We start from the raw sequence: 24,628 nt of genomic DNA on the forward strand, positions 1-24,628 counted from the left end.
CAGCTCGATGCCCAACCTTCAACGAAGGCATGCCCATTTACGCACGCATGTCTTTCGAACACTACCCAACCGCGGGGAGGACATGCAGACTCCACACAGAAGGCACTCCCAAGCCACGCCGAGAATCGAACGGGAGAATCTCTTGCTGTGAGGTAACAACGCTACTGCCGTACCACCGTGGCTACAGATTTTGCAAAGACCTGCAGATACTGTATTCATGAGAAAATCTGATCTTATGTATTCCAGTATGCACCCAACAATAACTTTATCTTACTGGTGGCAGAATTCTGGCTGAATCTATCACATTAATATAACTGCCAATTTTAAGTCTCTGGCTGGAAAGTTCACAAGCTGATAAAGATCTGACAGCAACAAAGAATATGTATTCATTCAATTTGGTAATCAGGGTAGAGCACGGATTAAAATAGAACTATATGAATCTTTGCCCAGACAAATATTAATGACAAGCAAGTTAACAAAAAGTTTTTTGAATACAAACAAAATGTTGTGAGAAGATATAACAACAATAATAACAATAATAATAAGTACAGGGTGCAATAAAAACAGGTGGCTAGATTAACAGGTAAAACTCAAGTTACCTACTTTCACATCTAACTTCTCTAGTGCACACTGGAGAGTGCATTCTTTTCAATCTTACCTTTAAGCATCCCTGTGACTAGCACTTTCTCTAATACCTGCTGGAAAGCACTAGGAAGCCTTAAACTCATACAAACACTGAACTCTCCTTGTTAACAAGGAGAAATTAATAGTAGGCACTAAACAGCCTATAATTGCAAAGTACCTTGCTAAGGAAACAGCTCCTATACTTTACAAAGAAAAAAAAAAAGCCCCAAACCAAGCATGTCCAAGGGTCAGCTTCCGGTGATTTCTCCTGTCCACCTGGTGAATCTGGGCATACTGGGGCAATGCAGCAATTGCCTCATGTACACAGACAACCCTCTCCTCCTACCACCCAACACTACAACCTGTGAGAGATGCACTTACATAGCCAAAATGGAAGCAAAGCTCTCTCCACCCAAGATTGTGCTAAACAGTCAAGAGGAGAAGGTTAACACCCACACTACATCTCAAGCAACACATAGCCCTTCTAAACCCGCATCACCAACACCCACATATAGCAACACTAAATCCACATATGCAGAGGCCCTTAACTGTAACCTGCCCAAGCAACAAAGACCTCTGAAGCTGAAATGCAAACAAACACCAATCACAACCAATGTGTCACATAGTTCACAACACCAGTGTGCCACCCAGCAACAGCCCCTAAGGCAAGACAATGTACCTAACACTTTAGTCATAGGTGACTCTATAGTCCGGCACACTGATGTCCCTCTCACCAGGTTGAATAAGGAGAAAATTACAGTCAGCTGCCTGTCGGGTGCCAGGATCCGCCACATAACGCATGCACTCAAGTCACTCCACAACAAGTACAAATATGACTCTGTCATTGCCCATGTTGGAGTGAATGACTTGAGACATACCTCCCTGGACTACATGAAAAGAGACATGGAAGAGCTCTCGGATCATGTGGCCCAGGCAGGTATGACCCTAGCCCTGAGTAGCATCCTGCCTTCGCCCAGAATGATACCACAATATAAGGATAAAATGATTGACTTCAACAATTGGCTAAGCTTATGGTGTCATTCAAAAGGGATCCAGTATCCGTCTGCCTGGGATGACATGATTGACAGACCACGATGCTTTGCCAGAGATGGTCTGCACCTGTCGCCCCTGGGATTCAGGTTACTGGCTGAGGCTCTTGCCACCCCTATAGTGCCTTTTTTAGGCAAACTTCAAAGGACAAAACCACCACCATAACAGGTACAAGCATGCAAAATCTGAAGGTAATGCTACTCAATGCTAGAAGTCTAAACCTCAAAATGCACTCTCTCGAGGCACTCCTAAAAATGGAGAACATCGATATCTGTGCAGTAACTGAGACCTGGTTCAAGGCTCCAGAGAGCACCCCTGCAATACCAGGCTACAACTCTTACCACACTTTTCAGCCACCAAACCAGGACCGAAACACTAAAGGTGGAGGAGTGTCAATATTCACCAAGGATATTCACACCACCAGGCTAGGTGGCCAACACAATGTGTCTGAAATTCTCCAAGTGCAACTAACACTAGGTAAGACTGCAATCCAAATTGTAGCTTGCTACAGATCCCCCACCATACCCCAAGATTCTCACTACACCTTTCTAAACATACTGGAAAATATTAAGATAGAACCAAACACCCTAACACTGGGTGATTTTAACTACCCTGCCATTAACTGGGAAAACTACTCATGTCCCAACACCTTTGCGCAACGGTTCTTGGAATTCATAAATTCCAATGCCCTGGATCATCTAATCCATAGTCCCACCAGGGGCTCCAATATCCTAGACCTGGTCATTACCAACATGGGAAATCAATGCTCCATACCTATGGTCACCCCCTCGTTAGTCAGGTCTGACCATAAGCTACTCACCCTTAACATCCACATCCCACCCCCACCCCCCAGTAAAGAAACCACCATACAAAACTTCTCCAAAGCCAACTTCATGCTACTCAAGTCAGAAGTGACAAACTTCATAACACCCATGCAGACTGGAACTGAAAGTTCAACTGCTGAATCCTACACTAAGGCACTGTACGAGCACATCCACTCATGCATGAATCGTGCCATCCCAAATAGAACCAAAATGCTCTCATCCAAAAAAGGAAGCCAATCTGGTGGTCCCCTGCCATAAACAAACTTTACAACAAAAGGAAGAAACTTTTGCAGAAAAGAGGAAAATCCTGGGATGCAAAAAACTCCCTTACTAGCCTCAGTAAGAAACTGAGATGCCTCATAAAATCCTCCAAAGCTAGTTACGAAAATAAAATTGCCAAAGATTCCAAAGACAACCACAAAGCATTCTATAACTATGTCAAGAATCTAAATGGCAATGCTCAGATCTGCTCTGAGCTAAAACAGAATGGCATTAAATATACTGATCCAAAGGATATTGCCAATATCCTGGCAGATCGATTCAGTGCCAACTTCACCCCCTCTCACCCCTAAATGGCCCATCTCAATACCGAAGATTGCCAAATTCCAGTAATAACAGCCACACAGGTACAAAACGCACTCTCTAAAGCCAAGAATACAGCATCCATGGGACCAGATGACATCCCGGGCTGTGTACTACATGAACTACAATATGAACTGGCACCTCACCTAAGTGTCATGTTTAACCATAGCCTCACCTCAGGTTTCGTGCCCACTGAGTGGCGCAGAGCTACAGTTATCCCAATCCACAAGGGGGGATCCACCTTGGATCCCGGAAACTACCGTCCCATCAGTCTGACAAGCCTCATCTGCAAGGCCATGGAGCGTGTTATCATGGAACTTATAAACAAAGACATTGGCAACCTTCAAACACTGGACCCCACCCAGTTTGGGTTTGTGAAGGGCCGATCTTGTCTCCTGAACCCAATTGACTTCTTTGAATCAGTCTCCAGAGCCATGGACAAGGGTAAGGTGGTCCACACAGCCTATCTAGACCTTGCCAAGGCCTTTGACACCATCCCCCACTCTGGAATCATAGATAAACTTACTAAGTTGGGCATTAATCCCTATGTCACCCAATGGGTTGCTAAATGGCTTACCACACTGTAAAAGTAGCCAACTCCAAATCCAGCTCCAGACAAGTGACAAGTGGAGTACCTCAGGGTTCAGTCCTGGGGCCGCTCTTGTTTGGCATCTACTTCTCTGAAGTACAGGTCAACACTAAGGGACTCTGGCTGACAAAGTTTGCAGATGACTGCAAACTGGGAGCCATTATTGAATCCCCAAATGATGTGGATACTCTACAAAAGGGCCTTACAGAAACAGATGCTTGGTGCCACAGCCATGGGCTCAAGCTCAATGCCAAGAAATGTATTGTTATCCCCTTTGGGAATAAACATGTATCCATGAATTACCATATAGGTGGCAGTACAATAAACACAGAAAGTGTGATAAGAGACTTAGGGACACAGGTGGACAGTGGTCTCACCTTCGATAACCACATTGCCACAACAGTCAGGAAATGCTTCTATGTGGCACACTTTCACAAAGGGCTTTTCATCCAGAAAGAAGGAGGTCATTGTCCCAATGTACTCATCCCTCATTAGACCCATTATAGAATACAACGCCCCATTTGGTATGTACCTCTCAAGACATCTGCAACAACTGGAAAGGCCTCAGAAATACCTCACTAAAAGAATCACAGGCCCAAAGCAGATGCCCTACGCTGACCGCCTTAAAAAACTCCAGCTATACTCTGTCGCATATCGTCTACTCAGAGGCGATCTCTGCTTAACATACAAGGCCATATCAAACCCAGAGCTGTTGGACATGCTACACTTAAAGAAATCCCAATCCCTCAGAGCTACACGCTCCAGGGATCTAAACCTTGTCATCACAATAAACAAAACATGCTGGAGGGATAGATTCCTGACCCAGAGACTCCCCAGACTCTGGAATAGATTGCCCATACATGTCAAGCAGAGTGCCTCTTTGGACCTCTTCAAGAGGAACCTTGACAATTGGATGGGAGAAAGGAAATTCACCCCAGGGATCACGTCAGTCGCCCTGCTAGACAGGGGTCCAGGAAAGTAAATAATGTGGGAAGAAATAGCCAGGGAATTGTTATGGCTAGGCTTGTATAGGCCCTAGGGCTGATAGCCTAGTACCAACCTATGAACCTATGAAGGAGGGAAGAAGAACCAGAAAGTGAAACACTGAAGCAACAGAGAACAAATTGTAAAGACAGTAAAAGTAAGGTAAAGGCACACAGAAATATACTACATACAACATATACAGTGTAGAAGAGAGGTCACATATTAATGTAGAGACATAATATGAGTAAGACAAAGGTACCCAACTGAAGGGGAGAGTGGGGGATTAAGAAATGTATCCAGAGGGAAAGCATTTGCAAATTGTCTTGGACTGAGATGATATTTAAGCTAGAAATAATGGGTATGATGTGGGGTCTTTAAGATCAGTAAAGGGATTCCCAGTACAATAATTTTTGATCATAGAAATTATTACCAATTGGGAGTTTTAAATCAGCACATTGCAAGCCTCCCAGAATACCTACCATAAGTAATTCCCACCATAAATTAAACCTCTGCCATGTATTTTGTTTTACATAAATGCAAGTGTACTTAATTCTACCTACAAATGCTTATTAAAGCAAACATTGACTTGCTCTTGCTTAATAGCAGCATTTCTGTAAAGCAATGTAAACTACAGCAAATGTATTGTAGAGCTGTAAGCAAAGGAATTTAGTTCTCTGGACAGCACACTCACTTGGAAGCCCCCCAACACCTTGTATAAGCAAACACAAAGGTGATTACAAGCTATCACCAAGTAAACTGCCAAACTTTTTAAGGAATTATTTGACGGTTTACATGCTGTCTTTAAACAATTTAGATCCTTTACAGGAAACTTGCTAATGATCTATTCTGTTTTTGCTTGTTTTAGGACACTTTAACAGCAAGTTTACAGTGTGTTTATTAAATCGATGGTGATCATGTAAGCTGTACAGCTATCAAATGGCTTTAAACTTTTGATGCCCTTACAAGCTGGTATCCAGTGCATGTGCCCCATTCACTTCACCCTTGATACAACATGAGGGTTACCCACACTCTAAAATAATTTGATTTTGATCCACATTATAAATTTACTATATCCACAACCTTACTGTGGATTACTCCTGTTATGCAATGATTTTTTTCTAAAGGTGTATGCTTGCTTGCCTTTCAATCATTGTTTTCATAGCTAGATATGATAAGTACAACTATGATTATACTGCTGATCTGGGAACTCTTAGAGTGGCAGTATGATTTGATAAGCTTATTTCGCAATCATTTAGTGAACTAGACCACTCTGAATCTTTTTCTGTTACTACCTGGCCAAAAAGGCAAGAGTAAGTAGTCAAGTCAGTTGGCATGTTTTCAGGATGTTGGAGGAAATGCGAGAAAATATAGTAACCATGTAAGGACTAGACTCTGGACCAGTAAGGAAGAAACCACGACCAATGAACCACAGGGCTGGAACCCGAGACATTTTTTGTAATATATGTTAAATGTAAGGATTTAGGGTGGTGGTTCATCATACATGAACAGCACATAATACTGAAAGGGCAGTAATGTTCCTGCACTGGCATTATACTCTCTGGTTCTCCTCTAAGAAATGGCCATGGGTTCAGTGGGACTCTGGTTAACAAGGCTAAATAAAACACAAGCAAACTACACAAGACTTCCTTATAATCTGGCTATTTTTTTTTCTTTTGGCAGATTTTTTAACTGCCTAACCTATGTTGTGAAAAGAGATAACATATATCCTTTTGTGGAAAGTTTGGAATACATGAAATCGGACAGCAGCTGATTTATGGCTAGTCAAAAATCACATAATTTCCTGTAAAATAAAACCTTGATATATGCTTTAGACAAGAATTGTGTTTTGTAAATAATCTGAAACCAAACTCTGGGCTGAGAATAGTGTGTGCAGGCATTTAACATGTCAAATGTCTCCATGAAAGCAAACCAATTATCGCTTGCTACTCTGGGTTTTGAAACTCTAACTTCTCTACATTAACACACTTCTTGCCTTTAGGGTAACTGTAGAAGGAAAACAGGAATCAACGTATGGGGTTCCTGTTTCTCTACAAATACAATAGTACGATGAATGATATTTCTATATACATAACCTATATAGCCTCAGGCATTAACATAGTCCATGTTTTTAAATCACACATTTCAAATGTTTTAGAGGTACTTTTTGTCATTTTGCTTCACAAATCTGCCATGTTACATAGTAAAATGTTTTGTCAAATATTCGGCCACGTTCAGTTTTAAGAATTTCAAGAAAAATCCATGGAAAATACTAATGACTCATGCTGTTCTAGGAACACTTTTTTTTAAGTAATCAGTAATACATTTTAACATTGCGAGCTCTCTGCCTGAAGTGGTTTGCTACTTTTCCACATTTTCAAAGTTTGTTCTTTATTTTCTTCACACCTTTTTTTGGGTCCACCCTCATATGATCATGAAGCCTCTATCCTGTACTGGCCCATTCATTTATTCTGAACCCCAGCATCCTAGGATACTGGTAAGGAGACAGAGAGAGAGACAGACAGACAGAGATAATGGCTGTCAGCTACCTCTGATTAGGATATTGTTGTATACGTGTAACATCTCCCCCTTTTGGATGGAAAGTATAATACAATGCCTGCTCATCAATTCTAGTGCATGTATAATATGAATCTGCAGACCCATTATTTTTGCCAGAGGGCATATTCAGTCCTTGCTGGGTTCACTCTCTCCAGAGTCTGTAATCCAACTGCTGCAACTCTGTCCTTCCCCCGAAGTGAAGCAGTTATCCTGCAACTCTGTTAACATCCTGCATTTTGGATGATTGAGTCATGATGATATTTATAGGCATTTACAGCAACTTGAGAAGTACATAAGTTCACAGAAGCTGCTTTGCATACCAGGGAACATTAACCCATTTTGGAAATCACCTTGCTGTTTAGTACAGCCCTTCTCTGCTGAGCAGTGTGAGGTCTGGCTCTGAATCTTCACGCTCCCAAGATGCTGGCTCTTTTTTTGTATTTGTTACAGTTTGCCTGGCCCGTGCACCTACCGTATTTGTTAGCCTGCCTCTTTTTGACAGCACTTAAGTGCCGTAGTTAGAGTGGGGGATATAATAATAAGGTTAATCAGAATCCCATCTACTACTCGGCAAGGAAAACTATTATTTATTTTATTTGACATTTGTTAACCGGGTTAGACCACCTGTGTTTGCCGGTCATTTTCAGCAGAGACCAGAGGAGAAAAGCTCCAATACATAGAACAGAATTACAGAAAAAGTCACAATTTTACAATAAAAAAAAATGTAACAGCAATCTGTTATATAAAAGAGTTAAACAGAATAGCAATGCATACAGACCATAATTTTCTTTTTCAGTGAAACAAATATATTTACATATATACAAGAAGAGTTTTGACCAACAGTATTAATTTAGTATCTTTAGTATATGACCATAGTAAAGAAGTACTTGGATGCAAAGGGGACTGAGAAAGAGGAGGTATAGTAGAGTGGCACTTAGGGTGGGGCTTGGCAAATAGATTGGAACTTAGGGATAAGCTTGGCAAGAAAGATACCCCACCCAGTAGGATGATTCGTGGACATCCATTCTAGGCAGTTTTCATGCAGCGTAGTGCACAAAATACATTAATATACATAACAGCAATTAAATCTATAAACCTATGCATGTCAATGGGAGATAATCTGTGCTGAGTGAAATGTAGCAGTTTCACACTGCTCAGAGTACTGATCCAGAAGTGTGTGTATGTATATATGTGTATATATATATATATATATATATATATATATATATATATATATATATATATATATATATATATATATATATATATATATATATACACATATATATATTAGACTACGTTGAGTGTGGGTTGGGTCTGTGGTTGTAGATACATAACATTGTTTTGTAAGTGTATGTATGTATGTATGTATGTGTGGTTATGTGTTATGGATGCCCTATGCCTGATGTGAATGCAGCCATTATAGACAGGAAGATCATAGATGCAGAGTGCATAGACAGTGGCTGTATATATATATATATATATATATTTTTTTTTTTTTTACACACGTGTATGTGTCTATTTGTGTTTGCATATATGTGTCTATTTGTGTTTGCTTAAATATATATGTGTGTGTGTGTGTGTGTGTGTGTGTGTGTGTGTGTGTTCATTGCCACTGTTTGCTTATGTAACAGTCTGCTGTTATCGCAATGCACATGCATCTTTGTCTGGGGAGGAGTGACTGACGTGTGGTCTGGCAGGTACCGGAGCTACTTACTAGCATAGGATGGTAGGTCACCCAACTAAACAACTGTTCTGCTCAACTGAGCAATTCACACTTGCGCAAATTTTCTCTTAATTAGATGCAAAGCTACTAGGAGTGTCCAAAACTATGAATAACTTAACACCACAGTAGCACAACTCACCTTACCTGTGCAGTACAAGCTGCAGCACTACCCCTTTCACCCAGAGTCCCATCCCTCCTTAATTGGCCTCTTCAGTGCTTACACCACAAATCAAAGCTGGATCGTCTGAGGTGTGGTCGGTAGCAAAAGCTCACAGTTGTCGAACTAGCTTGTTTGAGGGAACTGTCTTATACTTTGAAGAGTGAGAGCTTTCTTAAGTTTATAATGCCACACATATTACATTTCACTAGACATTTAATTGTTTCATCATACACATGGCTGACAAAACAACCAAGATTCCTGTATCTGACACTACTATGCAAGATAAAACTTTACTATGAATTAAAATGACTTTTCTATTTTTTCTATAGTCACATTATTACATTTCTCACATCTATAGCACAAATAGTGAATAACAGTCTGTTTTATATTAACTCAGGTGGTGCCAAAGGTAGCACTCTAAAGAGACTCTTGGATAGATAACAGCTAGACTAGAAAGTTTGACGTGGTTGTATCTAAAATAATTTGCAGGTTGTAGAGTGTACGCTAAACCAGCAACTTGGAATAATGCATATTTTATTGCAATATGGTAGATTTAAAGTGAAAGAGTTATGGATACGAAGAATCTATTTAAAAAGAAAGACTGATGATGAGCCAGTTAATCTCATGTCCATGAGGGAACAGGCTCTAGAAAATATCTACAATATCATACCCGAAAGAAATGAGCCAGCTAGATTCCTTGTTATAAGGGAAGCCTTGTCAGGTTCAATCTAATCACTTTTACAGATTATATTTCCATAAAAAGATAAAAGATATGGAGGAAGAAAAACATACAATGCAAAAGTGATAGGGAACTGAAGAACATGCAATGTTTAAACATTAATTTGTCACTATGACTATTATAGTTCTCGTCTCACTCTAAGTGTGGTCATTTCCAATATTTTAACTGAAGGCATTAAATTGGGAAAAAAAGTTTTCTTTCTATGAGGAAGGGTGCTGAATTTATGAAATTTGAGTTTATAAAACACAAGCCTTGTTGTAGCCAGTTTCATGTGGGCATGGATTATGTACAGGTTTCCTCGGTTTAAGCAGACTGTTAACAGTGGTGCAGAGATGTTTCAGGTTATATTTGTAGTTATACCATATTTTACTGTAATAATTGGTATTAATTACTCTTTGATAACTGGGTGGGTGGGCATGTCAACAGACCCTTTTCAGACATGATCTGGGCCCAAAGGGATAAAAAAAAAAGTGGAATATAAAACTTAGTCAGAGAAAATATACAGCGGAGTTAGCATGCAGAAGAGATATTGGTTGTTTACATTTAGTATCAAACAAGTTAGCTTGCATGTTTTAACATTAAATCTCATGCAGTTCATTTTAGAAGTAATATCCCTTGCAGTTTAGAAATTACATATGTATTTCTTATTTGGTTATACTTCTTCAAGGTCTACAATGTTTTATTTGTTTGCCAAATGTTTCATGCTTTGTCCCTGGTTCATTGTTTGCGTTACATTATACGCAATAAGTTTAAATTAAGTAGTATAAGGTTTTGAACTCCTACCTAATGGAAAAAAAAAATAAAACTGATAGAAAGAAAGAATATATGAATGAGATATTTCTGTAATCCAAAGGCTACTGCAAATAAAAAAATGAAAGGAGATGATCAAAAATAGAACTGAATGTGTATACAGGAAGGAAAAACCTCCAGGCCCCTACATTCTGGCAATGAAAGACACTCTACAGATGCTACAGATGTAGCTCTGTCCATCAAAGAGGCTTCCAAAAACAGGGATGTGGAGGCAACCAAAAATAATTACCTAGGTAACATCTCATCTTTGATGTTTCTAAATTACATACTAAAGAGGCCTTCTAACAGTACTACAGTGATTTATGAGGCAGGTTATCATAGTACAAAGAATCACAGAAAAAAGATTTAGTGTTTTTTTTTGTCAGTGTTTTGCTACATTAGAATCTGGTTTGTCACAAATGCTATGCTTTCTTTTTAGGTCACAGGAGTCAGAAGGGGGAGCAATAGTAAAGTTTCTGTTTTTTTATAAACTTTCCACTTTTCTGCAAGTTTTGCAAATACATTTTAATTACATGCATATAGATACAGTATATAGTATCTATTTATAGGAGAACCAAATTTTATCAAATGGTTTTAAAAGTCAGCAACTGTTTTGTCAACACAATTTGGTTGACAAAACAAATGGTTGACAGGTGTGAGATATTGCACAACCACCAGGGTTGGGGAATATAGCCTTTCTCCAGTACTGTGTAATCACTAACTTAGAATAATAATTTGGCAGGGGATGATGGGGTGCAGACAACGTTTTTTTTTTTCTTTTTTTAGTTTACATTTTTTATGCACCAGGATTATTGCATGGTGCACAAGTAGTAATGTATTGAAGCTTTTGTTGTTGCTGTTTTGGTGCCAGTGTTACAGATGGTCATCATTTGTGTCTTTCAATTTACTTTAGTACACCCATATGTGCATGCGTGTGTGTAAACATAGACATTTATATTATATATTTTATTTATATTATATTATACAGCTACATATTTACATAGAGAGAGAGAGAGAGATCAGGGGTGGGTGAGGCAGGGGCCTCACCAAGTGGTGTAGTGGGGCTTGCCCTCTGCAAAAATTACTTTATACTGTTTTATGTTTTAACAGCAATTATTTGTGTATGTGATAAAGGTTTTACTTTTTTAATTATTTCACTGGCACCTATGCTACTACCCATCTCTGCACAAACTGTAAAAATCTACATTTTTATGTGGTAAAAGACACTGAATGCATCATCACATAAAAGCCTATTAACACAGTTAACTAAAGAGGCTATTTCTAGTATTCATCTGGCAAGCAAAATTTACCAAACTCTGTCGACTTTCACTTACAAATTACTAGCTTGAGACTTTTTCACTAGAGCATCAGAACAAGAACCATTGCTGGTCACTAGCAAAGCAAACAGACATCTGAATCTAGGAGGCTTAAGGTGGAATCACCACCATTACCCATGATAGTCAACACGGAAGACCCACGTTACCTCTTCTCTCTGGGAATATGTATATACAGCCCAGTCTCACTCGTATAAAATCAGGACATGAGGATACTTCCCTCCAATGATCCATATTGCCATTCGTTTATTGAAACAATCGGCAGTAATAAGGATATGTTAGCTGTCCCACTACAGACTCCCTAAAAAACATTACTTAAAGCAACATGGGAAGCTAGTGGACTAGCCATGGAGGTATGGTCAAACATCTGATGACCAACTTGCTCAGGGAAGGGCCTGGGTTTTTATGGCACTATACTGCTCTGTAATGTTGGCTGTACAGAGACATTAGTGTCTCACCAGATCACTATTGGTGATGATATACACAGCCATACACTTACTTACACAGTGTTGCCAGACTTCACACAAATAACATATTAGCTGGCATACTATAGGTTTTATTGTTTTAACAGAATACATGATTTATGTTATGGCTATTTAGTATCCCAGTACTTGGATCTTACACGTTTTTAATGAAAAAAAGCTCCTTTCATACTTCTGGATGTCTACATACATGTTTTGCTATTGTTAGTTAACAGTGGATTTTGCTTGTCATATATACATTACCTAGACGGATACAGGTCAGAAACCAAACACAGTGAAGCACAAATGTAGGTTATATAAGGCAGCTTGTGGCACCTAAAATAGTATTGTGGCTAGTGAAGGACCTATTTTGGTTCTCTCAGGGAAGACAGTCTATCAGAAGAAAGGCCAGCCAAATAACAGACTTTAGAAAGCAAAAAAAGAAAACACTGATTTACTGTTACACTGATTCCTCTTTGGAGATCTGCTATTACATCTAAGTATCTTATACAGCTGTTTTTGTCCTTCTCCTCACTTAGGATAAATCAGCAACAATGTGATTTCAATAACACACAGATATTTTTGATAATTATTTCTGCATCAGTGAGCTGCATTCACTATTGATTAAACCATTTTTTGTAAAATAAACACTAACAATAACAATGACAGTCTTACATGGATAAGGAAACTAAAATCTGAAGTATGCTTCTCATGTTGAAATACCATTCCCAGACTAACATCAGGGACACCCATCTTTTCAGTAATACATAAGCCCCTGTAACAATATGAGGTGTATTTGGTATGCAGTTATGTTCCAATACAGCAAACTGTTAGATAAGGGACCAAAGCTTATCAGCAGGCATACTGCATTTCATCTACGTACTCACCAAAATGTACTCCTGTTGACACAACATATATATGGCATCCTTAGCACAATAAAGGATAATACTAACTCTCATCATATTTTTGGGGAATTTCATTAGTTCTTACAGCTTTATGGCTCAACTCTACATTGTGTAACCCACACGAACTGTTTCACTAAACTTTTGGAAAAAAAACTAAAGCATTCACTAGTCTTTTAATCTATTAACTCTTCACTGCTTACTAGGAATATGCATTAGGCAGAAATTGTTTTGCTTCATAGTGGCCACTAGAAAATACAAGTCATTTTGCAACCATTAATTTAAGCATGAACATGACGGTCTCAAACAACTGAGCGCTATGGATGACATGCAAGGTAGGCCAAGAGTATTTGGCTTGCCTGCTCTCCAGACAAAACTAGATCACTCTCCTAAATTCACAGAATACACTGGTAAACAAGAAAGGAAACCAACGTGACCTACCAGTTTTGTACACAAAAAATAAAACCAAGTGCTTTTTTGAGGCTTTATCAAAAAATTACCTACTACTATTAACAGTGGAATGTTTGCTCTAGCCCTTATTTATAATATTATATGTTTGAAGAAATGCTTCCTACACCCATTAAGGTGAGAAATCGGTAGCCAACTAAAAGCAAAAAGTGTCTCCAATCAGTCAAAAGTAGATGGGCTGTTTTGGGGACTTGTGCCTCATTCATTGACATATTTCTATACCGAAACTCCAAAGGATCTGTCAAAAATCTTTAACCTGTAATCTACAATATATTGTTTTCCTTTGCATTTTGTAAATAAATTGGAGTTGTAAGATTAAAGTACAGTGCTCCAATCCCATCTGCCATGTTTCAGATCAAAAGAGTTTTAAAAAAAGGGAACTTGCAATTGTAGAACACAAACTTCACCATGGGTAGAAAGAATTGATCAGCTTAAGTACAACCACCAAAAAAAAAAAAACGCCAAGTAACACATCGTTTTACCCTTTCATACCAATAACTTTGCAAACTTAGCTGCAGATGCCAATATAGTTGCGTTTGTTACGTAGTTAGTATTTGTAAAGCAACTTACTCGAAGCTGAAGGACTTTGCCGAGCCATGGACGTGAGGCTAGTAACCCACCAAAACAAAAAGAAGGCAGTAACAAATCTTGGACAAATCCTGCCAGCAGGAATAGCCATCTCGGTTTCCTTGTCCTAGATTCAGGATCTCATACACCCAAAAGATCCAACATGGTGATAAACCTATTTCCAAACGTTTTGCTTGAGCCCGAGAGAACAGATATACTTGTCTCTTCCTGTTTCTCCACGTTTTCCTTTGCTCATCTCGAACGTCCAGGTGCTGGGCGTGTCAGCCTTTGTACTACAGGTAAAGGTAGTCATTGTCAGCAGTTCCATTCTGCCCGCCTGCTTGTTATGTATTCCCGTATTTGCCTTCTCGATGCGCTGTTCATGCAAATAGCCTGACTGCCTTTATTCACAGCTGAGGAGTGTGGAGGATGGAGCAAGCAAAACATGTTGCTCCTTGTGTGTGGAAGAAGTTGCCAAGCGTGCAGCCATTCCTCGCAACCATGCATTTTAACTAATTAATTTCGTAACTTGATTTATAATTTGCTTTTATGCTTGTCATGTGTACCTTATATTCATTTTTTTGACTTTCTGGTAAATCGACGTAATTAGTAAGTTGGTAATTAGTAGTCACTAATGTCAGTCATTCGACTTTCATACTTCGTGTGTCGCTCAAAACTGCATGTTGATGATGCAAAACTTGCTGTTCTATAAACTTTTACGCGAATTAAAGATGTACTTAAAAAGAAAAAAAGTCCCTGATTTTGAACCTTACTCCTCCCAGTGTTTTTCCTTTACCCAGAATTTTTTGAGCAAATAAGTTGAGAGCTATAATGGGTGTGTATAAGCAGTACAAGAGTCGGAGCCGTCAGTACAGGGGACCAGGGGTCTTAACACGTCTGAGGAGGAGCCCATACTCAGGCAAAGCACATGTACAGTGTTTATACAAGATACATATGCAAAATATATACACAAACACAGAGGTGCTGGTGCACGTGTGTGTGCGTGCGTGCGTGCGTGTGTGTGGGTATCTACTATGACAAGGATGCATAACAGGTCACTCTTTTAGAATGTAAGCCCATCTGCTGTCTTTTCAGCCAGTTAGCTATGTAAACGTTATACATTTCTTCAAGATACTCATGCAGACCCTAAAATCAAATGTAACTTTTTTAGTCTTTGGCGTCACTGTGCACTTTGCTTGGTCTGTATGATTTATGTATGTAGTAATTAGTTCTTCTGTACTTGATATTCTGAAGAGACTACTTAATTTAGATCTTCCATCATCTGTAATGTCTATCTATGACATTTAAGTTGTTGGTGAGGAACTTCTGTTAGAGTATCACCTCTTTGCACGTCCAGATTCTCTCTCACAACTCTTGTACCTTTAGCTTCACTCTCATGCTTCCTCTGACTGAATCAATTCCTCTTGCTTAGGCATATTTGTCTTGCTTTATAAAAAGTCTCTTATTGTGGCTAAGGAGACATAAATGCTTGCAAAATCTTTATAACAAATGAAGTATACTGTCACCACACTGCATGGTACTAAAGCATTGTTCTACTATTTCTCTTAAAAAGATGCAATCTATTCCATCTGTACAATTCTCACTTTTCTTGATGAACAGCATAAAAATCTGTACTCAGCTGCTTTGCTAAAAATCCTTGGTTAAGGCTTTTGACCTTCCCACAACTGCTGATCTCTTTCTCATTTCTGCAGATTAGTTTCCTGAATGCCTGTCATAATATTTCTGTTTTGTCTTTGCTATTTCATTTAAATCATTTCTTTAAATCTGTCTTGGTTCTCTAGCATCAACCAAGATATTGGAGTATGAGGATGAAACTTTGAGTATAGCCAAGATGATATAGGTTCACCTCTGGGAGGATAAAAGAATGAGAAGGCATTTCCTGCTTGAAAGGTTCAGGGACATGTATCCCAGGGCATACATACTGTCACAGACTGTCACTGAAGACTGGAGACATTAATGTCTGCTTACAGAGGGGATCCAGGCAACTGGGGGTTACATTTGTCATGGAAGTGAATGATAGGCCTCGTAATATTCACTGTACAGGTTCATAGGTTCATAGGTAGGTACTAGGCTATCGGCCCGAGGGCCTACGTAAGCCTAGCCAACAAGGTTCCCTGGCTTACGCTACCCAAGAAAGTTATGAAAAAGTATGTCCACTCCTTGTGTGCTTTGGAGGATATGTAAAGCAGAAATGGCTAGGGTTTACTGACAATGTCTGCCTAGTTGATAGACATGTCATGGAGGATCTATGGCTCAGAAACTGATGGCTGACAGGTGAGAGGGAATAAAATGTGAATGACAAAGAAACAAATAATTTCACCTTATGATTGAAAAAGAAAAAAGAAATTGAGGAATGCATTGCAGGCAAAAATATTTATCGACTACTTAAATCATACGACTGATTTCTATGAGTTTACTTTTAACTTTAATTGTGACTCCATTGACTACCTCAACATCAGGTTGACTAAGGACGTAGTGAATAACAGATTTGTTTCAAAAATTTTTAGAAAAAACACCTATTGTAATTCATTCCTCCATTTTACAAGCAGTCACCCTTTCACACAAAAGTGTTCTATTGTTAAGGGTCAGCTTATCAGAGCGGCCAAGATGGTTTCCTTGGAAGCCGACTTTATTGATGAATGTAAGTAACTTAGCAATTTGTTTTAACACCATGGATATCCCACTAGCCTTATCGATGCACTAGTGGATGAAGAGCAATTTAAAAGGAACAATGGGTTGATTAGGCCCATATTGGCTGGAATTGTGATGGGTAGTGATACCCAGCAGGTTGATAGTAATCCTACATTCCAGATAATGAGCCAAGTTTTAGACTCTATTAATGACAACACAGTGTCTAATTATAGAACCAGTTTTATAACAGCATACAGTAAGGATAGTAACAAAGTTAAACTTATACTATATAAAAATTGGGAATTTATCAGTAATGATATATTTTTGGTTGAAAAACTAGGTAGTGTACCTAAATTGGTTTTTAGAAGAGGCTCTAATCTCAAAAGCTTACTGGAAAGGAAGGACTCAATGAGTTTCAGCAGACATACAGGGATGTCCACTTGTGGTACATGTAGGATGTGTAAGTTTGTAGACATAGGTAGGACATTCACCAATAATGGGAAGAAGTTCAACCTTAACTACAAGCTTAATTGTAAGTCTAAATTTGTGGTGTATGCCGCAATGTGCACATGTTGCACAGCATTCTATGTCAGGAAAATGGAGCGTGGGTTCCGTGATAGAGTTTATGAACATATTTATGCCATCAATAAAAATAAAATTGATAACTCACTGGCAAAACACTCACATTCAACTGGTGGGCATAGATTCAATTTTAAAGCAATTGACCAAATTCAATCTCATGTTAGGGGTGGCCTGATGGCTTTACTCCTGGAGGAACATGAATTAGTTTGGCAGTTGAGACTTAATGCCTTTTCTAACCCAGGTCTTAATAGGTTCATAGGTTCATGCTAAAATCTGCTGCCCTAGGGCATTTTATAAACTAACCAGAGAATGTTGTTTGGCCCAGCACCATTTTAAATTTATTTTGCTATGCACTTTTTCGAGAGTATACTAGCTGTCTGCTGTCTAACAGTGAAACAACAGGTGAATACCAGGGGTAAACCTACCATCCCCATCCACTCATCAAAGATCCTTTTTGAAGAGAGTCAAAGAGGGACTGCTGCCTAACCTGATCAGGATTTATTCAGAGTGTGAAGGAGCCTCTGGGTTGTGAATCTGTCTATCCTCCATGTCCTGTTATTTTCCGGGTGTGAGGGTTCAAGTCTCTCGGCCCAGCATAGCCTTTCTGATTTGGATTTTCCACATGAATTCCGGCCGAATATTAATTCCATGGCTATATAGCTTTATCGCCTCCAGGCTGTATACCTCTGGACAGCTTGATTACCACTGAAGTGAGCTGGGGTTTATTTATCCAGACGGCATGTAATGGGGTGAATAAAGCTTGCAACATCACTCGTTTGCTTAAATTAAAAAGTTTAAACAGATTATATTGTTCCGATATGTGTGATAGACACTTTTTTGATTGTTTATACATACAATTTATATAGGTTATGTTATATAATTGTTTTAGAATGGTGTTTAGTGTATTTAATTGATTAATAGTACTTGTTTGTAGTGCTTCTTAATAATACGTGCATATACAGCTTTACTTTTTGATTGGAAGCTTTCCAACATGTGACATTTTTACAACTATTATTTAAAAACGACATGAAGGTTTTTATTTTATCTGATGAAGTGACTGTACAAACAGCGATGAAAAGCGCTTCATATTAAAACTGTTTTTGTGTTTTACTACTGGGCTTTCGGATTGGTTTTGTTTTGGTTCTACATTGTTTTGTGCTTACTTCATCAGTTTGTTTGCATATAAAATTGTGGAGAAAGGGCAAAGTATTAAAAGTTGGAGACAGATGAGTGCTTGTGGAAAATAAATATTCAATGTACACCAGGAAGTAGAGAAACAAATTTATTTCAGCAATCAGGGAATGTTGCGGGGCAGGTGTGAGATTCAAGCTGCTGTAACCAGCTGTCTTCAGAATATTTTTCCTGAAGGATAAAAGTCATTTTTGATATAGAGCAGGCTAAGAAGGAAATACAACAATTTGTCCAACAAAAACTGAACCATCAAGCAGAGGGGATTCTGCTTCTTATATCTTCTGATAATGAAGCACACTGAAAGACTTTGCCAGTGAAACCTTTTCCATTGTTCAGAAGGAAAATGTCCAAGAGACAGAGAAAGCACAGGAGTTGACTAGAAGAACCTGGAGTACCTTGGAATTGAACCAGATTCTGGAGATGGCAGACAGAGATGAACAGGCTAGATGAGGCATGCTTGGCTAAAGCATTGTTGAATTCATGACTACAAATGTCAAGCTGATGCTCATACACTCTCTGTAACAGCTTCATATTAGTTTTGCCAGCATAAAAACATTAACACGAACTACACAATGCCAGATAGACCATCCCCTCTGATTGACATATAAATTTATACTTTTCTGTAACTGTCTGATTACACTGATATAAAAAAAAACACTTTGACTATTCGCTATCCATCTGCATTGTTCACAACCTTGGCAAGAAAGCATTCTTACTTTTCTCCCTGTCTGTTCTCTAATGAAACAAGACCTTTTCTCTAAAATGCTTTTAATATTATTTGTTTTATTGTAAATAAACTGTGGTCTAGGACTAATAATATTAACTAATTCAACATTATCCATAATAATTTTCTAAGTGTCAACTAAATACACTTAATTTGACCCATATCCACTGAAATTGGTATGGGAAAAGAATTCATGAACTCATCTTCATCGTATGCGCTCTTAACATTTAAATCAGCAACCAAAACTGGTGAAAATTTGATCCACCTGTTGTCAATAATTTCTTGGACAATTCTATCTAGCTAATCCTTAAAATAACATCTCACTAAAAACATCTTTTTAAGCAATGCAATTTCTTCAAAAAAAATGCCATCTTCACTAATCAACTGACTTAGCCTAATAAATTGTCATCGGACAACATTCCACTTCATAAAGGATGGATGCTGACTTTCAAAATGTAAATATTTATTAACAAATATCTTGTTTTCTAGCATATGACACTTTGATTTTTTTAGTTGGTTTTTAGTGTAGCATCACATTTTACCAGTCTGTTGTTTACCAGTTTTGATTTTATTTAGTGCAAAAAGAGCTTTATAGTAGTAAATGTGAATAAGGGTTTAATAGAAAAAATAAACATATAATTCAGTAGTGTGAAAATTTCCACTAAACATTTGTAAAGGGAGATATGAGCTAAATGATCTTTTATTCTAATGAATACTATCCACAACATTCACAATATTCTAACTGAGAATATTCACAACTGCAGTCACAAGAAATATTCTCTAAATATTAACGTTTTATATATATATATATATATATATATATATGTGTGTGTGTGTGTGTGTGTGTGTGTGTGTGTGAATGTTAAGCACTTATGGTTTAAGCATTTTGTAACTGTTCTAACCACATATAGTTACATTAAGATACAGAAGAGAGATGAGTGAGGGTTAGTCAATAGAGGTTTACAGAAGGCAGAAGAGGAGGAGGAAAGAGAGAATGAAATGAGTTATACAGAAGAAGTATTTTATATTTTAATTTGGGTAATATGACACAAACTATTTGTTGAAAAAATAAATAAGTGTGAGATGTGAAACTCAAAGTTAGAAAAGTAAGAGTAAGGAATAGGAATAAGGGGTAAAGATAAGCAAACAAATGAGGAGAAGGACTTTTATAGTTGCTAGAGCAGAATGGTCAAAACTGAACTATATAAGTTGTGGTAATAAAGATGTTAGACGTGACAATAAAAAAAGAAACAGGACATGGTGGTGATGAAGATGCTAGAAGTGACAATAAAAGAAGAAATAGGACATAGTAAAGTAAGGTAACAGCCTAGATGGTGAATATGATATTAAAGAGAAAAAAAAAGAGAGGCAGACAGGCTTAAAATAAAGATGTATCAATAAGCAGTTGTTTCTGCATACATTTGCCCTGTTCATGTACATCATGGAAATGTTTTATCATGTCTAACTTCTCACAAAATAAATTAATGAAAATATTTGGAAAATTAGCTTCTTTGCTCAGTGCTACTATCTGAAAGAATCTTTATGTTTTTATTTTATATTCATGTAAGTAGCTTTAGGTGGTTTACTGAGTGTATCAGTAAAGAACAGGATTTATTTGCATATTCTTGAAGTTTTCAGAATAAGTGCCTAGCAAGTTTTCTGTCATGTGATGTTATATGCTGCATCTTACTGTAATTTAAACCCGTCACCTTTATTATTAATTATGAGCTTATTTTACCAACAGCCTGACTGACTATCTTGGGGCAAGATCTCTTAATCATGACTCCCACTCATTTCCACTCTGTGTCTTAATGTAAATATATGTGATTAGAACACTAATCCAGCATGAGTTCTTTCCATTTTAATAGTACCAAAATTGCTGCTTTTTTGCTTTGACTTAGAATCATACAAATTCTTTTGAACACTTATTTTTCTTTTGCATGTCTGTGAAGAATGATTCTTTCTCCCACAGTTTCTGCAATACTGAGTAAATACTGGACATCTCTTCCTTTATTGCTTATAGCTACATTTAGAAATTAGGCTTGTACCTCAGAATTACCATGTTTCCTTTACACCTCATGATTTTGTTTTTCATTGCAATTAGTGCTGTTGTACTTTTTTTATTTGTATACCTTGTTTTCACTTTATTTGGCAAATATTTTATCTTACACATTCCATGCCTCAGTTAAACCATTTAATTGCATATTTGGAATTTCACCCACTCTGCTTTTGTCTACAACTTTTGATAAGATCATCTCTGCTATTCTTAAAAGTCTGCCCTTGTTATTTTTCCTTCTTCTAAAGTCTATTATATCTCTTATCAGTGACTTGTGCTTCTCACCAAATTCTATTATTTGCTTCAATTAGTTAGCAAGGCAAGATAAGCATCTATAATGTATACTGACACTCTTTAAGAATGATACATTCAATACAAATCTTGTTATTAATACCAAGGTGAAGAAAGACCAAATTCACTCTCAGAAATAGTTTTACTTATATTGAAAGTTGCTGGACAGCCACATGGTCCATATCTACTGATGTTTAACTCCCTCTTAAAATTATACCCAATGTATTATTTTACATACATATGTTTTATCCCTTTTCTTTAAAAGAATAAATATGTAATGCATAAATTAGATTTATAGTTGCATATATTAATACTTATAAATTAATTATGTACTATGTCTAGTGTGTGATGTGCTTTGTAACTATTCAAACCATGAAACATTCAGACCATAGAAAAACAAGCAAATCATCTACAAAGTCTGAAAACTCATTTTAAGGATATTCTGCCTATGTAAGTTTATCCAAACTATATACAGTGCTATAATATTTATTTATTTTATTTATTTTATTTTATTTTACATTTGTTGACCGGGCTAGTCTAGCTGGATACATGTCCATTTTCAGTAGAGGCCCGGGAAAAAAGCCTCCAAGAACAGAGGTAGTTAAACAGAAACATCAGAAGATAGAATAAAAATTATTACATTAAAAGAGAAATCAGACACAGATGTTATACAATTGGTTAAAAGAAGTACAATACTTAGAAGGAACTGACATTAGATTAGTCTAACATGGCTACAAATATGAAACCTTAAGGTTTGTGGGTTAGGTAGGGACTTTAGTGGGCCAGGAGAGTTTTACTATTAGTCAGGATTAGAGCAGGGGCATAGCCATTGGGACTTTTTTGTAGGTCTTGTTTTTTTTTTTGGTTGAGTGAAGAGAGGTCATGTGTGTTATAGGTTTTGGTGGCAGGGCATTCCAGGGAATGGAATTGGCAGAGTGTGCTTCATCCCAAGTTGTTAGACTTAATGGTTTGAACTAGTAGGCTTTTTGACCAATTCTAAGGATGTAAGGTTGGAGTAAGGGTAAGTATTTTGTTCAGTGAATTATTTTAAATGCCTCAGTGAGTTGGTTGAGTTTGAGAGATTGGAAGTTCTAACCATTCCAGGGTCCTTAGATGTTGGCATTGATGGGTCCGATGGGGGCATCCCCTTGTTATAAATGGCTATGTGGTTATAGGTAGTAGACAGTTTGTTGAGTTCCTTTCTGATGAGAAATGAGGGAGAATAGAGGGAGAGGGAAAGAAGAGAAAAAGTGGTCCTAGCAATAGTTGGTGGGTTGAGTTAAGAAAGTTTTATAAGAAAGTTTTAAAGAAGCTTTTGTTTACAGACTTAATGGTCAGACTGACATGTGTATCATTTAAGTTTGTTATCTATGGTCACCCCTAGAGTTTGGTGTGGAGACGGGCAGTTTATGATTCCATTGTTGGAAGACACGAGGAAGGTTGGGGGTTAGTATTAGGTGATTATTTTCTGGGGGGGGGGTATGTTGGGAAAAAAAAAATAGATTTTTTTTTGGTTGGGTTTAGGGTAGAAGCTAGTTCTGAAAGCAGTTTTGGGTGCATCTTGAGAGTTTTACAGAGAAAAAGCGTCATAATATACTGGAGGTGTGACTGATTTTTTGTATCTGTGTCTAGACTGTACTTGTTACTTTACTTTTACACTCTATTCTTGCAGTATTTGTAGCTGATTGTACACATTGTCTTGATGTGACTTGTACTGGAAAACAGCAGGAATACTTTCATTCTCAGTTTGCTGAATTTCTGGAACAACTGTTGGCAGCAGGAATGTTTTCCTCTTTGAAAAGGTGTTGCAAGACATAATTATTTCCAGGAAGCAAATGTTTAGTTATTAACTTCTGTATGTGACAACTTTCATACTTGCACACATTGAACACATCTTATATACTTGCATATCTGTATTTTGTAACTACTGTGAGCTCTGTTCTTCTGGTGAACCTATTACTATAGCAGGTATATGTTTCCTTTTATCACTGGTTCCAAAACCAACATGCATTCTTACTGTTTATCATTTTTAAATTCGGAGACATTTTTAGCAGACTTGTCATAATAATGTTTTTGCTTATGCTATTTTTCCTTTAACAGATCAAAAACATTTCAATGTTTTTTTTTGGTATTAATAATAAACATGGGGTAGATTGCTTGGCTCTGAGATTTCTGTGCATTAGGAATTGTTTGGTTGGGGAGATGTATGATGAAGTGATATATTTCTATGATCTAATACTGAGACATAAGCCTGATGCTTTTTCATCAGATTTTTCATTGTACCACCTGTTGTTTTGTTATATATAGAACTGCATGTAGTATATTTAAAATTCTGTTTCTGAGCAAACTAACAGAACTCCTCACTCAAAATTTGTTGATCATCGTCAGGTACAGCTTTACTTGTATACCATCTTTCACAAAGATGAGTTTTAAAATAACAATCCTTGTATTTCTAGGGAATGTTCACAACTGTACAACTGTAACATGTTTTGAATAATATTTTATACATTGGATATGGTGAGTCTCTTTGTAATGAAACAGATCAGGCCCACATTTCAGCCAAGACAGAGCTGGAATATCATGAGATAATTACTTCTCTTGTTGATTCTGGTTGAATCGGGTATTGTAGACATGACATTTTTGCAGTTCATTGTTCTATCTGCTCAGAATTGTTGTCTAATATAAAATATCATGGGCTCTTTCTTTACACTTAGTAATTCTCAGGTGTGACACATATCCTGTAACACATTGTCTCTTTCACTTATTTAAGAATAATG

At 37.5% G+C, this 24,628-nt stretch overlaps 1 protein-coding gene across 1 annotated transcript in view; it reads right to left on the reverse strand.

The window, feature by feature from the left end:
- Positions 1-14,764, reverse strand: part of CDCP1 (CUB domain containing protein 1) — a 630,505-nt gene extending 615,741 nt beyond the window's left edge. Inside the window, exon 1 of the mRNA XM_044065523.1 lies at positions 14,359-14,764. Within this exon, the coding sequence (XP_043921458.1) occupies positions 14,359-14,467 (109 nt within the window). The 5' untranslated portion in view covers positions 14,468-14,764. The remainder of the gene's footprint in view (positions 1-14,358) is intronic.
- Between the last annotated feature and the right edge of the window lie 9,864 nt (positions 14,765-24,628).

The sequence above is a fragment of the Protopterus annectens genome, chromosome 3.part0 (assembly GCF_019279795.1).
Source record: "Protopterus annectens isolate FY-2018-M chromosome 3.part0, PAN1.0, whole genome shotgun sequence".
Lineage (NCBI taxonomy): Eukaryota > Metazoa > Chordata > Ceratodontiformes > Protopteridae > Protopterus > Protopterus annectens.